General features: G+C 35.5%; 1 protein-coding gene across 1 annotated transcript in view; it reads left to right on the top strand.

Moving 5' to 3' along the window:
* Positions 1–19078, top strand: part of LOC137924546 (interaptin-like) — a 47963-nt gene that overhangs the window by 8218 nt on the left and 20667 nt on the right. The window contains exons 2-4 of the mRNA XM_068767935.1: positions 10712–12244; positions 12890–13051; positions 13554–13758. Coding sequence (XP_068624036.1) covers positions 10712–12244; positions 12890–13051; positions 13554–13758 — 1900 coding nt within the window. The remainder of the gene's footprint in view (positions 1–10711; positions 12245–12889; positions 13052–13553; positions 13759–19078) is intronic.

Genomic DNA, 19078 nt, shown 5'->3' with positions numbered 1-19078 from the left:
GTGATGTTAGTAATTTATGTTTTGAAATTTATTTAAAAATATCTGACATGTCACGTACTGTACCTTCAGTTTAATTTTATTGCCAATCATGCAATTACTTACGTAAACACATGTAATACAGCATAGAAATAACGGTTACAAATTCTAATATATAAAATTCTCGTGTCACGGTGTTCGAACTTGAACTCCTCCGAAACGGCTTGACCGATTTTTACCAAATTTTACATGCGTATTCAGTATGTCTGAGAATCGGCTACTATCTATTTTTCATACCCCTAAGTGATAAGGGTGGTCCACGCCTAAATTTTATCTTTAATTTTTTAGACAATTTTTTGGTTTTTATTTTATTATGATACAGCATACAAAAATATATACAAACCTAAATTTTCACCCCTCTACGATCAACCCTTATCTTACATTTTTTAATAAAAAAAATTATTTTTTTTGCAAAACGACGTTTGCGGGATCAGCTAGTATTAATATATATATACCTTTTGAACTCATGATGTCTCTTTCTATCCATCCTGACAGATTACGTGTCAGATGTCACATAAGACCTTTTGGAAAACTTTTATTGGCTTGTCCCACATTTCATTTGGCTTTTGATCTTCTATACCCTTATAAAAGTTATCCAGGTTGTCCAACAAGTCCACGGGAGACTTGAAAAAGGTCCTTGTTGGCGTGATAAACACAGTACAGACCTTTCAACACTTACACATTTCCCGATTCGATTTTAAAAGATGTAACCACGTAAGCCTTTGCGAAAATCTTTATATACCTTCGTTCTTCTTACTGGATTGGAACAAGGTTTAAATTTCTTCATGATACACATGAGACGTCTTTGCGATCAGAGAATCTGAAATTAAAAATGGCGGCGCATTCTTCTTTGTTCACGGTCATATATTTTACCACACAGGCCATTCGATTGTGGATTTACCGCTGAATATAAGACGTGCTAACTCACTACCTATTTATAAAAAAATGGTAGAGAAATATTTACTAGACTCATTACTTTTTCTTTCTCTGTTTCTTTATTCTTTCTGAGGCAAGTGCGATCCAAATCAGTTTGATGTTTTTAGTTATTATTGTATTATATTTATAATACCTTATATTGTATTATACTATTTAATGGAATCAGGCGTTACCTTGCGAAAGTCCATCCTAAGTAAGAAAAGAACTAGTTTAGATGAGATGAAGATGCCCCGTGGAGGGGTGAAACACGAATTTGGCGGTGACGGTTGTGTGATTCACATTGTTTGCTGCATACGCATTTATCAGCGGGCTGGCGGGCGGTGCACTTTGTTGCACGACTACCACTGCGTGTGCGGAAGTGGCTAAATATTGGTCCTTTTCTTACTTAATTGTATTATACCTTATTTATTATAACTATATATTTTATATACCTTTGTAAATATATATGTATGTTTTATACACGTTAACTACCTATTATTTATGCTTCTAACTTTTCCATATTATGGTTGTCTGTAAGAGATTGCCTCGTGATAAAACCGCCTATTGTACTCTTTTGTTTATTGTTATGAAACTATGTAGAAGTTTCATAGCGTGTATAATAAACAATATTAAATAAATAAATGAAATTGTTTTAAACTTCAAGGCATTTTAGTCTGTAGCGCTTGGGTAGCGATTTCAAATAAAAAAAATAGTGTATTAATGAATGTTATGAAATTTAGTCATAGTTTAATTATATATGTACATATATTTGAATTTATTTTGATTGCATTTATCCATAAGGAAAATTGTATACAATAAAAGGATATCGCGTGACTAGCGGCTGGGGAAAAACTACATACGATTGGTGCTAGGCGCTGCTATATTTCAGGCTTATACAGCTTCGACTAATAAATTAAAAAAAAAGTCAAATGAATGAAAGCCTGAATAATAATTATAAACTAATTGATATTTACTAGATTTTTGAGAAAGGTGTTACCAGGCGATAAATATTGTACATCGACCTTTGGAAGGAGAAAATCGGCACATTTCGGCTTTGTAGAGCGTTATCTCTGTCGCACGATCGACAAAATGTCACATAGGTAGTGTGGGACAGAGATAACGCTCGACGAACGAAGCGACGACACGTAACGAAATTAGCCGATTGTCTCTTTCAAAAAAGTCGATGTGCAATATTTATCGCCGGGTACTGTATATATATTTTAACGCAACTGTAAGAATATCAGCTATATTAAAAATTTCTTGCAAAGAATCTGGATTTCCCGTGCCATGAATAGCCCGCACTGCCCTTATTTGAATTACATATATTGACTTTATATATCTCTTTATTTATTTTGTAAATGGTCTATGAGTAAAGAAAAGTTTAATATTACAAGACTTCTAATGCGGAAAACGTGTATTTCCTCGATGTAGGGCTTTGAGAGTCTTCTGAAATTTAATTTCAAAATAAAGTACAAGTATAGAGCCGCTTTAAAATTTCATACTTACATTCATAATCTATAGATAAACTAATTACACGAGTGCAGTAAAAAACAAGGAAATGTCAATAGAATATTTCGGTAAAATTTTCAAAAATATTTTACGCTTAAAGAAGAGAAATTGTATGAATGTTGCGTATCCATTACAACTCGTGTGGGTATGAATGAAATTCATGTCGATAGATAACCAGCAATGAATGCATTTATATGAATTGTCGACAAGTCATGAGGTAGTCATTTATTTACAACGTGACTTGTAATAAATAGCATGAAATATAACAAAACTAGCCACATCAAAATGGCGGCTTCTCTGAAATAATGACGTTATGTGTCATGTTTTGTGAATCATTTGTAATAAAATGCGGCGGCCATTTTGTTAAACGTATGACAGTATAAACCTAAAAATATTAGATATACAATCTGCATTTTTAGTTTTCACTTATATTCTAGACTTTATACACGTTGATTGAAGGGAAGAAAAGAAAGAAATAAAATAAAGATCTTTTTAAGTCTTTTATATATATGGTGAACACTATAATCGAAAATATGCACTACATGCAACGTGAATACTATATGTTAAGAGAACAATTGGAAATATATCAGGGGAACCGGAAAGTAATATCGTTTCTGTCGACATATTTTACAGAAAAACCGATTGATTTGTTACCGCTCCGACATTGATTTGTATACTAGATGGCAAAAGGTTGTTGATAATGAAGATGAATATATTGTTATTACAAATTTTAACTTGTTAAAAACGTAGTCCCCCTAATATATAAAGTGATCACTCTGAAATATGTTACATTAATTTAATTTTAAAATTGGAACACGACTGGGTAATAATTTCCGATCTTTGGTATTTTAAGTTGAAAGATACCATTATGAGAACCTATAGTTTCTATGAGATTGGGATCTGTAATTCTTCTCTCAAGTTCGAAGTGGCACGCGGAGACCACGAGACGGTAGACGTGGGAATGGTAAGCCCTACACTGGGCGGACCAATAAAATAGTCACGGTTGTGTGTCGCTGGCTGCAGGCTTCGCAAAACCGACGTAGCTATCTTTGAATGAATTCTACTTATGACGTAATTCTTTGATAAAAAAGTAAGGTGAATTTGTTTATAAAATGGAAATTATTTATTTATTCTTCCATATCGATTTCATCTCGTTTTGCCAATGCCTTTTCCAGTCTTCTAAACAGTCGGAATAGTTTTTATATATATAACCTTTAAAACCTTCTTTGATTATATCATAACGATGTCCCAGCTGTGGTCTTGTTTGCTGAACAGCCAGAAGTCACACGGAGACAAATCGGGAGAATACGGAGGTAGCGGAATGAAATGAGTTGCATGTCATGCATGTCATGCAATGCATGATTTAAACAAATTGAGACTTGACGTGTTTGGAACACAAAACATCATTCAACTTTTGAAAAACAGACGCTTGGCAAATGTTCTAGACCAGTGTTTCCCAACCTTTTTTTATACCATGCCTCACCTAACCTTATTGAAAGTTCCTATGTCCAGTATTTTCAATTTATTTTGTATACATTCATATTTAATTAAGAATTTGCTTTTAACTTTAAATTTGACATCTTGCATTGCTTTTAAATGGCCCGGAGCGAAAGGCTTAAACTCATATTGATTCAATTTTCGAATTGCCCCCCTAAAATTCAAATTACCACTTTGAGGGGCGTGGGCCCCATGTTGGGAAACACTGTTCTAGACAGTCCAACCTCTAGCAAAAAAAATTACTTGCCATCCTGCTTGGGAATTTTAAATGAAAATATCACCTTACTTTTCGATCACAGAGTATATACATTATTATAAATAATTATCTGTGGATATTAATATCAATAATTTATTATTCTTTAACAAAATAGTTCTTTAAATTTTGGCCTTTTAAAATACATTCCTTCTTTAATAGATTGCGTGTAAAATTGCACTGTTGAAAGCAAACATATCAATTATGTGTTTTTTATTTGAATTAATGTCATTCTAATCAAGTATTTCGTATTATAGAAAGTTCTAGAAATCTATTTCTGCATCTATTCACGTGTAGTAAATTAATATTTTAGTGCCAACCGTATTGGTATGCCAATTTTCCTTAATGATTTGATATTATTCTAATTTATATGTATACCTACAATTCATAAACACAAATATGTTTTATTACGGTGCGGGAAAACCTAATTATATTATTCAAAGTAATTCTGCATGCTTAGTAAACAATGGTATTAATCAAAATGTACATATACCTTGCTTATAGCCTATTGTTGGATGCAAAATGTATATTAATTACGTACAATTTCTTACAATTTAAAAGAAACCATGATGTCAGTTTGAAAGCTCCTTTATGCAAATAAACAGTTTCAATGACATCTGGACATGTGGGTCACCGGACAGCACGTATATCATCATTCCAGACAGAAGATATCCACAACTGAACATGGACTCCATCTGTAGATTTTCAATAGGAACGGAAGTGATCTGCATCGAGGGTATTCCGACCATCTTAACAAAGTTCTCTGTCCACCTTCAGGGCGGTCGCCGTAACATTGACGCTTCGTGTTGTTCACTCCTGAATCACATTAATTTACTTTTAAAATTGCCGCATCAATAATGGTTCTGTTGTATTCATATATAGGTGACAGAACATTCAAAATTTGCTTTATACAACATTGCAGATCATACCAAAATAAATTGGATAGAGATTGAAGAGAAAAGTGATCGCACGTAAGAGAAAACATCTGGCTTACAATTTTAGACACAAAGAGAGCTCTTAATTTGAAAATGTTTACTCCGGCACGCAATTTTCGTTGTTTCAACTAAGACGCCCATTGCAAAGCCTAGGACTTTTCCAAAGATATCTAAAGTAAGATATATCATAATCGCAACGCTTTGTAGTCGGGTTGGCGTTGTGTAATTAGCATTGTTTGCCGCACGCGTATTTATCAGCGGGCTGACGGGCGGTGCACTTTATTGCACGACTACGACTGCATGTGCGGAAGTAGCTATATATTGGTCCTTTTCTTACATATGTATAAGGGCTATACAATAATTGCCAAGCTTGGTACGCGGGTTGGCGATCACAGTGTGATATTATGGTATGCACATAACGCTACTGTCCATCCTCTGGAAATTTATTTGTGAGCAGTGGAAATTCTGTATAATGAAAACAAAAAGTATGAATCATATATGATTGTATCAAAGTCAGTTTCTCACGGTGCCTTGATACACTATGGACGTACCTGATTTTTTTTGAATTTATTCTGGTTATTGTAAACTCTTGAAGCTGTTTTGTCAAGTAGAATCGCTGTAAATAATCTAGAAGATGAGAGGACGATTTAAGAACGACTTTATCACCCATGTGGTTCAGGGTAGCAGCTGACTAGAAGCAATGGAACACGTAAGTGGAAGGTTTGTCCTGAGCACACCGAGACATGGGATATATGCTATTATTATTAAATCTTGTGAAGAAATTGCCTTATCTGACAGTAGTTAAGGAGATTTTCCAAAAATCAAGAATCTCAGATCCAAAAAAATAGAGTTTATTAAGGTTTTAAATATTTAATGGAATCAGGCGTTACCTCGCGGAAGTCCACCCTAAGTAAGAAAAGGACCAATATTTAGCCAATTATATTTATTGCACGTGCGGAAGTGGCTAAATATTGGTCCTTTTCTTATTTATTAAGGTCTCTTTGCAGATTAGATCGCGTTTATATCACCTTGTAAATTTAACTTGAAATATGCCTGAATGTACATTAAATCCTTTCTTTGTATTACTATAGATATATTAACAAAGAAAATGAATTGTATTATCAGTGCGTGCTTATGTGATGTAGATAAATAAAGTAATCTTTTAATCAAATTATCTTGGTTATAATAAAATATTGAGGTTATCTGTGATAGGAAAATTTTTGCACCGAACAAAAACAATAAAAATATACTGCGCAAAAGTTTGTATATCAATATTTTAAGCGCATTAAGTATTGGCAGCATTTTTTGGCATGACGATGTAAATCTTTTAAATGGAAACAAGATACCTTTGGGTAAAGTACATAGTTATGAGAGATTCCTACCTAAAAAAACATCCTTGGTGGTCGTCTTCGGTACCTTTGAAGGGGTCCACGAATTTCCTACGGAACTCACAGCTGCTCTTCAGTACTTTCCTAAAACATCCCGGGAGGTATCTATGTCTCCCTGGTACCCTCGCTGTACCACTAAAATTACTTCACGTTGTTTCTCTTCTCAGCACCCACCCTCAGCGCTTGCGAACCAGATGCTCTTTTAGTCGACTATTACGATAAGCATACCTTGGCCCTGGATCCTGGGATAAATGGTGTGGAATTGTAGCCTACCGATAGAAGATTGAGACTTGTGATCACAATTTGTGCATTAATTATATTGGAATAGCACTGTTCATTAAGAAGTTTCCATATGATGGACAGCAGCGTTCTCTGCGTATTATAATACCTCACTGCGATCGCCAACCAGCCTACCAAGCTTGGCGATTATTGTATATCCCTTATAGATATGTAAGAAAAGGACCAATATATAGCTACTTCCGCACATGCAGTCGTAGTCGTGCAATAAAGTGCACCGCCCGACAGTCCGCTGATAATTGCGCGTGCGGCAAACAATGCGAATTACACAACTACCACCGTTAAATCAATCAACGCTTGTTTCACCCCTCCACGGGGTATCCACAGGAGTAATGTTACACCGATTAGTGCCCAACACAGAGTGACTCTGCACGACTACCACTGCATGTGCGGAAGTAGCTATATATTGGTCCTTTTCTTACTTAGGATGGACTTTCGCGAAATAACGCCTGAATCCATTAGATACCTTATAGATATCTTTGGATAAGGCTTATGCCTTACAGTGCTATCGTCGTATGTAGTCTATGTTAAAAGCAGTTTCCTTTTTAAGAAGCGGTTCAGTAATATCAGAACTCATTGGTAAAGTCATAGTAGCTTTGTAAGCCATGAAGATGGTAATATAGGGATTTCCCTACGAAATTGAATTAGGAATGACATCGCTAGACGAACGAATGTAATCGACATAGGTCAGTGACTTGGCAATATTGAAATGACATTGAACGCAAGTGTCAGTTGCACCAAAAGACGTAAAGATAGAAGATAGGAATATCGCATCATGGGTGAAAAAAGAAGAAGGAAGCTAGATCTTTTTGGATAAATGCGGAAAGGTTATAGGTAAAGGAGAAAAATTGTAAATTATGACTGAGAATTTATGTGATAAATATATGGCATAGATAGAAGACATAAATAATAAAAGTATAATGAGAAATTAAATAAATGTAGGTAAAAGAATGAATAGATATTAGAGATAATGTGAGAGCAAAAGGAAGAATGAATGGATATCAAGATGGATATATGGAGTGAGAAAATAAAATAGAAATTGGAAAAATTATAAAGTCAAATTGTCCCTGTGTTCCCAAGAAGGTGAAATGTACGAAATGCCTAAATAAAATAAAATACATTTAAAAAACTTTTAAGTTAAACGGTTTTTTGATACCCATATTGTGGTGGTTGTGGAAAAATATGTACCTAATCCGCCACATTGGAACGGCGTCCATCTTGAATTTTAAATTTTGACATAATCATCGTGTATTACTAGTGTAGCCTACTAATGACAATGACAAATAAACTATGGGTACCATTTGATACCCATATTGAGGGGGTTAAGGAAAAATGCGTAATCCGCCATTTTGTATCGGCGGCCATCTTCGATTTATAATGTTATTGATTTTATTATTTTGTATTGTCATCTAAATTAAATGTGTGTACCAAATTTCACATCAATCTGACAACGGGAAGGTGCTTAAATTTCAATTTCTAATTTTGATCCAAATAAATTCCGTACGGGTCGAACTAAATAAAACCGTTTAAAAAAGTTAAGATGGACAGTGTGCAAGCCACATTATGCCCGGTCAGTGAGACTTTGAGGTTTTGGATCAGTGACCTTGAACCGCTAAAGCTTACCAGTAACGTCAACATAAAAAGTAGACTGATTTTGTTTAGATGAAAACGTTGAATGCAACCCATTTCCTGCCACTCCTATCGAATAGAACCTTACGTTCAGCTGTGGACGAAATGTTTCACAAATGTATATAGTAATAAATAGCAATGAAAACTGTTTCAATATATATACTATTTCAATAGGAAAAAAATTCCCAATGACCCGAGACTAAAGAATTGACGCACTGCATTCCAGACCGGACAATTGTCTGCATTCGCGGCGCTGTGACGTCACAGGCCGACGGGCGCATTCACGCCGGCTTGCCTCATCGTGTCTTTTTTACTCATTACGTCACGCAATGACGTCACAGCGCAGTGACGTCATCGCCGCATAATGCTTATAAATATAGATTAATGCGTACACAATTCTCATTACATATTGAAAAATTTATTCGTATTTTTACTTTCAACGACCGAAGGAATATTCAGGGTCGCGGCAAGTTACTAGATGCGGGCAGTACAAACCATGTCTTTGTGGTGATGTTTCTGGAGGCTTACCCTTGAATTCGTCGTCTATCAGCTGTCACGATGATGATAATGGTGATGATTTACTCTAAACGGTCGTTGAAATATTGGTAAATGTATCTGTTTTCGAGTATTAAAATTATAAAAAAAAAACGATAAATCATAAAAGTGATATTCATTATCAATATAATTTAAATTGAACATACTCTGGTGGTCATTGGCCTTCCATAGATTTGAAATAAGACCATATAAGACCATGTTAAAGGTCATCTGTCCACTCACTATTTTGCCTGTCCAATAGCACTTAGGTCTTAACGACTTTAAGAGAAGACTAAACATGAATCGTAATAATTTCGCATGCGCACGAAAGTGGAAAATTTATCATCGTGTATGTGCAGTCACGGAATTATCAAAGGTCGCGAGGTGAGAGATTGTAAGAGAGTAGAGTCATGTTCCGAAAATAGATCCTATTCTATGTTGAAAAACCTCTATAAACCTTCTTCTAATCAGTCTTATCTTCATTTTTGAAGGTTATGTGCGTTTTGAAACACCCTGGCGGGATAAATGACAAGCTCTTTTCATATCAACATATACTCTGTTTTCTTTTGGCAGTAGTGTGTTTCTTTTTAAATAGTCAAATTACATTATAAGGAGATTTCTTTTTTTAAAACTATAAGAAACAATATTTAATGAAATCAAGCGTTACCTTGCGGAAGTCCATCCTAAGTAAGGAAAGGACCAATATTTAGCCACTTCCGCACATGCAGCGGTAGTCGTGCAACAAAGCGCACCGCAAACACAGAGTCTGTGTTTGGCACTAATCGGTGTAACATAACTCCTGAAGATGCCCCGTGGAGGGGTGAAACACGTGTTGAGTGATTTGACGGTGGCAGTTGTGTAATTCGCATTGTTTGCCGCATACGCATTTATCAGCGGGCTGGCGGGCGGTGCACTTTGTTGCCCGACTACCACTGCATGTGCGGAAGTGGCTAAATATTGGTCCTTTTCTTACTTATATAAGAAACAAGTCACTGTGTATGACTTAATAAGAAGCGATATTGGGAGTCTAATTCTAATAGAAGGTAATTCCCCTTGAATCGATTTTAGGACTCTTGACAATTTAAGCTAGAACTCTGGTGAGCCGCGATGCCTTCGGAGCCTGAGTTAGAACTGACTCCCTCATCTTTTTATGTCCCTTGTGTTACACCATCTTTAGACGAAGAGATACGTGTTATGTCTTGCCTAGCTTACTTACTCAGCAATAAGTCGTCTGCTGTTTATAACAATATTTCTTTATTGAAAAAAATTTCAAACTTTAAAAGTTGCTAACCAAGATGACTATTCGACCTAAACACCTGTACAGGATGATTAATTACAGGTGTGTGCTTAAAAAGGTGAATGAATGAACATATATTCAATCAACTTTTATAAAGTGATCAATCTGAAATGTTACATTAATCTATTAAAATGCTATACGCTTGTAACTTCAGACAGTGCGAAGTGTACAGGGAGAGATAGTAAACAATAATGAATTTTTATGTACTTACTATGTTATTTATTTCCGGAAGACATTAATATTTGTAAAGCATATACCAGCATTAATTGCTGGTAAATGAGCTCTACATTTATTCCTTTAAAGCATTTAAATATACAAATAATCATATTGTATGTATGAAAACTATTTAGAACTTGAGTGTCAATAAAAAAAACAGCTTTCAATGAAGTGTAATGTGTTAACATATTTTATTTTGTTACAGCCCTACAGCAGGATGTGGATTCATTTCCCGGTTATTGGCAGAACGATGGAGATTATGATTGGTATAGTGATGAACTAGAAAAATTCGGTATCGTCAGCGCGGAAAATAAAGAAGTAGCTGATAAGTCAATTGAAAAAAGTGTTACCAACACTCTGAAACAAATCGATAATGCAGACGAGGAAATTGATAAGAAAGTTGCGGAGGAAATCGAAAAGTTTAGAATTGAGAACGATGATCGAATAAACTCAGAAAACCTTGAAACCGACGACGAATTAGTCGATTACCAAATCGAAGACAATAGATCTGAAGTCGATGATGATACAATCGATGACCAGAAAAATGAGCATCAAGAATCAGATATCAATGATGATGATTTATCAGAAATGGATGACTTGAGAGCGGAAATCGCTGATTTAAATAGAATAAAACAATCACTAGACGACAGTAAGGAAAGAAGTACAGATAAAATAGAAAACGCAACAACATTTACAAAAGAGCCGTTAAGTTCCTCTAAACTGTTTGATGTAGACACTGAGGACATAGCAAACAGTAATGACAAAAAGAATTACACGGCTGAAATATTTTTAGAAACGCAAAAAATTCTTAATGAAGATGAAAGCGACAATGACTCTTTGGGATTAATATCTGTACCGGCTTATAATCAGTCGAACCTGAACGAGACAGTTGAGGAAGCTAAGAAAATATTAGACTCTACAGATGACGAATTAGGTGATAGCGAAAGTATAAAAAGCATTAAAAAGTTGGAAAATCTAGATATAGATGATATAATGAATATGAAAGAAGAAGATCTTAAAAGTTATCAAGAAGCATATGATGATGTATTAGAACATTGGGATAAACTATCAGAAAATTGGGATGAAAAAATGTCTCCTACCGACGAAGAAAAGGAACTTGACGAAGTATACAAAAAAGTTATAGATTTAGACAAAGATTATGAAACTATTAGTGACGATGACTTGGAAGAGTTATTTGCACATGATAAATTATCTAATAAGAATATTACCGAATTGTCTCTGGAAGAAGTTGAGCCTTTCCCGGACGACACTCGATCCGTGGAGGAAAAAGCACCTCAACCTAAACCTATAGAATACTTACATGATGCTTTAGAGCCAAGTGACAGTCCTAAAGAACCAGATGCGGAGATGATCGATACTGTTAAATCTACAAAGACGGATGTGCATTTAGAAGAAACAGAAGGTACAACAGAATCTTCTAAAACAAACTATGACCATCTCACGAATTCGGAGTATGATAAAGCGATGAATGAATTCAAATCACAACATCGTGAGGAGTTCGATTTTAAGTCAGCAGATTTTGACAAGCATGTCGCACCAATACACATAACGATTGGAGAAGAACCGGTGATAGTGACATCGCCTAATTATCCGAATAACTACCCCACGAATAACATCATCGATTGGATTTTCTATGGCGAAGGAGAGGGAATCGAGTTGAACATCACAGACTTTGCCGTCAATGGACATCTGGGAGATTATCTTTTGGTTAAACCAGGTGAAACTTTGTTGATATTTTACCGCGATATTTTGTTTTGTAACGGTGTTTTGTTAACATCAAACACAAACTTATCTTATACTTCGTAACGATAAACTTGAATTCATATTTAATTCCCAATACTAACATCTAAATCATAACGAACATCAGCCTATCAGAAGGCGCGTTGCAGAGACTTCGCTAACACTTAAATTGGGTCAAATTGAATAAATTTACAAACGATTTATCCCATCCACAACATAACCTAGTGTTACACTGTCACATTTTTATTTATTATCATTTCCTTTCAACAGTTAGTCATTCATTGCTAGACAAAGGCTTCTGCCATAGATTTCCAATAGGATCGGTTTGAGGCGGCCTACATCCAGAGATGTTCTGATGATCTCGTGGACGTCCTCCGTTGTGATTGCGTGTCCGTGGTCTTCAGAGCCTTAAGGCTCCAGCGGATATTTGCGCGCTATGAAGCCTGCCTACTGTTTTTTCAACTTGCCATTTCACTGGGCTATACTAGTTAGTTTTGTTCGACTACGGATTTCCTTATTCCTAATTCGTTGTAGATAACTCTCGTGCATAAACCTAGCTATAATAATAGTACAAGAAAAGAAAAACAACTCAATTGAAATTATTAATACAAACATTTGACAGGTGGTGTGGACGCATCCGGAAACGATGGACTTATATTCTCCTACACATTGAATTCTGAACGCCGGTATAGGTTCTTGGACGTCAACAGGATGTTCGTGCGTTTCGAAGCGAAACCTGGCATGCAGTTCATGAAAGGATTCAGTTTTAGCGTCAAAATCCTCAGTAAGTAACTATGTGAATACGATAAATATTTTCAGCATCATAATTATTATTTCAGCCGATAGAGGCCCACTGCAAGACATAATCTCTTTCAAACATCAACACGATGACCAGTTTTGCGCTGCATATACTGATTTGTTAAGAACTCCACAACGTTGGTCCATTTTTAATGGAATCAGGCGTTACTTTGCGGAAGTCCATCCTAAGTAAGAAAAAGACCAATATATAGCTACTTCCACACATGCAGTGGTAGTCATGCAACAAAGTGCACCGCCCGCCAGCCCGCTGACAAATGCGCATGCGGCAAACAATGCGAAACAGTGAACTCAACAGTGTGGAGGGGTGAAACACGTGTTGCACGACTATCACTGCATGTACGGAAGTGGCTAAATATTGGTCCTTTTCTTACGTTGGTCCATTTATTAGGGGGGGGGGGGGGCATTCTACACTGCGTCTTCCGGCTTGTGAATGTGGAATTCCATGTTAATTTCTTTGGTAATTTCAGGACAAATTCCATATGAACCCGAGCCGGAACCAACGCCTGAACCCATCAGTCCTCCTCCTCATTCTACCCTTACACTCAACCTGGGTGGAATTACGCTTGAGGAGTTCGTTCATCGTGAGGTCGAAGAGGAATTCCTCAAGATTGTCTCAGACATGGCCACTATGTACATCAATGCCAACAACATCGACCCAGGGGTCCGACCCACGTGAGTGTTTTGTTCATATTCTTAGAGGATAAAGATAAAATTCATTTGTTCAAAATTGGGACTTTTAACAGAACTCTTATTGGCCGTCAATTCTTTTTTTAATCTATTTTATTTTTGACTCTACTCTGCTTCGCTAGTTGTCATAGTTGTGGAGAAGAAGGAGGAAGAAACTTCACAATAATACATATTTTAATAAATTGTAAAACAGATTTATACATATACACTTTATCAGATATAGTCTAAACGAAATCAAAATAATCAGACGACATCACTGTCAAGGATTCTTGTCATTTAAATATTCGTTTATTGAATAAAATGAGCTTTTTCCGTCAATTTACTTTTAATATGCATTTTGAATTGTTCAAATGGTAGTCCACGTATGTTTTGCGGCATTCGATTAAAAAACTTTTTGCAGTTGAAACTTTGGTACAGCCAGTTTTTAGCGGTGCCTTATAAATACACTATGGAAATCGCCAATTTTTTTTAATTTATAATTACTGTAAACGTAAAAAATATTTTTATAAATATATTGTGAGACCACTGTATATTGATCTCTTTCAACCGCTTTCTAAAGAAGGTTCGCGACTCTTAGCTGAACTTTGTTGCTATTGTGGTCCAGGAATCTCAACGGACCTCGGAAGACTTTTAAGGGTCTAGATCTTGGATCATGACGTCACAAATATAAGGCTTCATAATTCTAAACCTTGGACGACGAAAATTTATCTGCTTTCGATAGTGGAAAACTATATTGACTTGGCTTCATCAATGAAGGCATAAATAATTTTAAAAATGCTGACCTCTGTTGCTTGAAAAAACAATACTTAGTTTAACGTGTCAAGATTTACAACGCATGTAAAGACTTGTAAACGGTTAAAATACTTGCGTTTTGTGTTTGTATATTAATATTTTTTATCGACTTTTGGAAGTATAGTAAAAGTTTAACTCCTGAAGGTCAACCAGAACCATTGGTCTTTTGAGAAATCCGGGAACCTCTGATGTAGATACATAGAATACATACTCATGTTCAGACATAATATAAAAACGTCCCATCACCAGTTGTTTAGTTTAGATGCGTATAGTTGATCATTATTTACTTTAAACAAGTTGATTCGTTTTCCTTGCTATGATTTAAATAACCTAAATGATTCAAAAATAACACAAATTAGTGTCAAACACCGATCTTAAAAAGCAGCATTGTTTGCCGCATGCGCATTTATCAGCGGGCTGGCGGGCGGTGCACTTTATTGCACGACTACTGCTACATAGCGGAAGTAGCTATATATTAGTCCTTTTCTTACTTTCTTGAATATTTAACAAGACACGTATAATTACGTGTGTATACACAAGTATATACAATAATAGATATAAGGTTTATATATCGTTAGATATATTATAACAGTGATACTCCTGCGGTAGAGGACTGAGAAGATAGAAGAAGACAAAAGGATTGCCACAGCTGATAAACAAGTTTCCAGAGGATACGCTGCAGCATCCTCTGCGTTATATACCGCACTGCGATCTCCAAACCGCTTGCTAAGCGTGGTGATAATGGTCTATTCCCCATAAATATCTTTGGATTGAAGCCTAGGCCTTAAAGAGTTCGGGAGATCATAATTTCGCAAACGTACATTCAACAATGACGTAAAGAGGAAACCCCAGAGTACGCAGGCAACGTCGTGTCCAATCTCAACATACCAGGTACCAGACCCAGAGGGCGACGGAAAACTAAATGAATGGATGTGGTCAAAAAAGACATGCGGTTCTGCAATGTTTCCGAACGAAACGTCAGATAGAGCAAAGTGGAAGGAGAAAACGAGGAAGGCGGGAATAATAAATGTCAAGGAGACACAGAGACATTCAACAATGACGGATACATTCATTTTGTAAAAATGTAGGCGTAATAAAAAATATGTACATACTCTATTCCTTTTTAAATATTAAGCTTGTGTGAAAAGATAGTCGATAAAGAAAGAGACAGAGATATACCGGTCGATATTAAAAGACACTTATCCGGAAATTATTTACGATTCGAGTGTTTATTTGATAAGACTAGCGATAATACATTCCTATACCGGCGTAGGAGTGTTCAAACAAAGGAGGTCGTCATATTTAGCCATTCAATTTGCACACAATGATAATTCAATTAGCTTTCATGATACACTTTTTAATGTATTAAAATATATTTAAGGATAAATACGTCGTGTCGTTGTAGAGTCTTTTTTGTTTATGTCAATTTAAATTCGCGGTGCCCCTTTTATATGTTTATTCGGGGAAACTACTAGCGCCATCTGTTGAGGGCGTGCGAAACTGTATAGCTGCGACACACATACACACACTTACATATATATATTTGTAACACTTTTGTCTCATACTTTGTACTGCCAGAAGCTCCTGGCCTGTTGCATTCCAATACAATAAAATTCTGTAGCATATTTCAGAGTGATCATATACATGGTGATTGTTAATAGGTGTAAAAATTTAGAACGCGTGAATATATATATTTGCTATCAAATAATATCTGATATCCAAAAATCAATGGTTTCAAAGATAACAGGTATCGTAATGATAATATTGGAAAAAAAGGGTTTTCGAAATTTGAAAAATGGTTTATTGCTTATTGCTGTCACTGCTGATAGATGCCCATATCGACTCTTCTAAAGATGACAGGTCCAGCGATCTCACGTAACCTTGACTATATCGTCGGCTCACCTAGAGGTCAGTTCTAGAATCTTCGAGCCTCAACGTTCAGTTCACCGCCCACTGCAACTTTTGACGTGCAATTGTAAATTAATCCAACAAAGCATCTATAAGGAGTTTTTATTAAATTTACTTGACGTATTGATCCATCAGGGAGCCGGTGATTAATCTATAGCGAAACAAATCGACAGAGTCAGTTTTATAACGATCCATTTATCGCCCGCGGGGTGAGCAGCTGCCCCAGATACCGCACGACCCATTTCCCATGTTTACGTTTAACCTATATTCCCGAAATGAACGCCGGCTTGCCAAGCATTTGTCTGCCCGGAGATGCCATGCAGCGCCCTCAATGTACCTTCGATCTTGTCGTACCTCGGCTTATTATTCAGATGCAAATTTGTTTTCCCATCGCACATTTATATGAAAGAGATAGATATGTAAATAAATGAAAGTAACATACAGCGAAGCATTATATATAATACTGTGATCGAAAAGTAAGGTGAATTAATTTCATCTTCTTTAAAGTCATCGTTCGATAAAACGCACTTTTGCCAATGCTTTTTCCAGTCTATGTAACTATGATATGATTGGGTTTTTACCTCCTCAATCTTGTCAAAACGGTGTACCAGAATTGGTTTTTTGAGTTTACTGAATAGCCAGAAGTCGCACGGAGCCAAATCAGGTGAATACAGTGAACGATATAAGTAAAGTTTTTGGTAAAAAAAATCGCGAAGAACTAATGCAGTATGACATCGACCAATCAAGACTTGACACTAGTTCGGTTCACAAGATACAATCTTATATAAATCACATTTTATGCATTAATAACACTGCGATCGCTATGCCATACAGTGTACGTCTATGGGCTTGAACGACAACCACGATTTAATATTAAAAAAAAAACTTTATGACGTCACTAGCTGACTGTACAAACTCCGTACCACTAATCAATGACTGCATATTCAATTCGAATTTTGAAATTTACACAAAATGCGTTCAATTATTTACAAAACTATACGATGTTTTGTTTTTGTTAATATATTTTTTTAGTTAATTAATATTATATTTCAATAATAAACAAACAGACGAACACGAATTTCCTTAAAAATTGGTACAGCGGTGTTCAAGTTATAAATGGTGTAACTAATACGATTATATTTTATAATTGGGCCAAAAATTTTTGCAAATAGTTTTGCAACGAGTTTTCCAAAGTTTACGTAGTCGATTACAGGAGTGCCAACGGCGAGACGGAGCACATCTCGATGATGTAATTTTTAAAAAATAAATTTTAATAACTGATAATTACGGTAAATAAATCATAAACAAAATAGCATTTGTACTTTTATTTCTACACATGTTTCAAAAGTGCAAAAATTTATGGCCCACCCTATACTAGCTGTGACGCGTTTGAGACATAAAACTTCCTTCAAAACGTTTTGGGCTTAGTCAAATGATATTTCGAGTTACGACAAACAGACTCTTGGCAAATATAGGTAGTTCTACCAACCTAAGAAAAAATATTTATCTGCCATACTAACGTTCGGGAGATTTAAAAGACAATTTCACCTTGATTATTCTCTGTTGATGTTAATGCTGTTAGTCCGAAGGCTTTTACAGCTTCATCGGAGCTAAGTTCAACCGTGAACTTATAAGTTTCACCGTACTTTTTGATCACAGTTGATGTACTACCTGTTCTCTGCCTTCATGACTTTAGTGAACACCTCTCAATCCCTTTGCTGATTGAAATTCATAAAACCCGCTAATTACAGTAATACCCCGCTTTACGCGAGGGATACGTTCCAAAAATAATCGCGTTAACTGAAATTCGCGTATAACGAGGTTTATGATTAAACATAGTCAAAAATTATTACAAAAAAAAAATACAAATCATTTTAATCAATCACTTTAATTCTGGGAATACTTTATGCAACACTTACTCTTATTTTTTACGGAAAAATACATCTATTGTCTTTTGGGTAACGTTTTGTTTACGTTCTTGTAAAATACGTTCATAACACCCAACACTGTTTTTAATTGTTTGACAGATGGTCAAGACACCATAGAGAAGTTGATGACTACATTATATTTATACGCACTCTTTCACGTAATTCGAGGCATTTGAGCGCGAAATTTGCAATTCGCGTTATAGTGAAACCGCGTATAACGGGGTCGCGTAAAGCGGGGTATTACTGTACTTACTTCACGATAAAAGCAACATTGCTTCTAAATTTAAAAGATTATGATTGTATATATCATGAGGTTACTCAATTTTCTTTTTTATTTACACCAATACCTCACTTCGCGTCGTGGTCGTTACAAAAAAACACGACGCAAATTTGAAACGCCGCAAAGTGAATTAAGATTTTCTATAGCAAACCATGTAAAGGTCGAAGATAGGTTCCAGGGTTACGAAAATACAACTTTTTAAAAAGAAAATTGAACAAAGTAAACATTTTAAAAAACAAAAATAATATATAACTCTGCCAATAGATAAATTGGAAAAATATTTTCGTTTTTTGCAACCAGAAACTATAAGTAAAAATTCACACTTCGTAATTGAAACTGAACTCTAAAATAAACAAAACAAAGTGAAAATAAAACTGTATTCAAATTGCATTGATTT

This window comes from Battus philenor, unplaced genomic scaffold (genome assembly GCF_028537555.1).
Source record: "Battus philenor isolate CCGP_79_NKW_IND1 unplaced genomic scaffold, ilBatPhil1.0.hap1 SCAF_24, whole genome shotgun sequence".
In the NCBI taxonomy this organism is placed as follows: domain Eukaryota; kingdom Metazoa; phylum Arthropoda; class Insecta; order Lepidoptera; family Papilionidae; genus Battus; species Battus philenor.
Note: the sequence above shows the minus strand (reverse complement) of the source record. Positions and strands in the feature narration are given on the sequence as shown.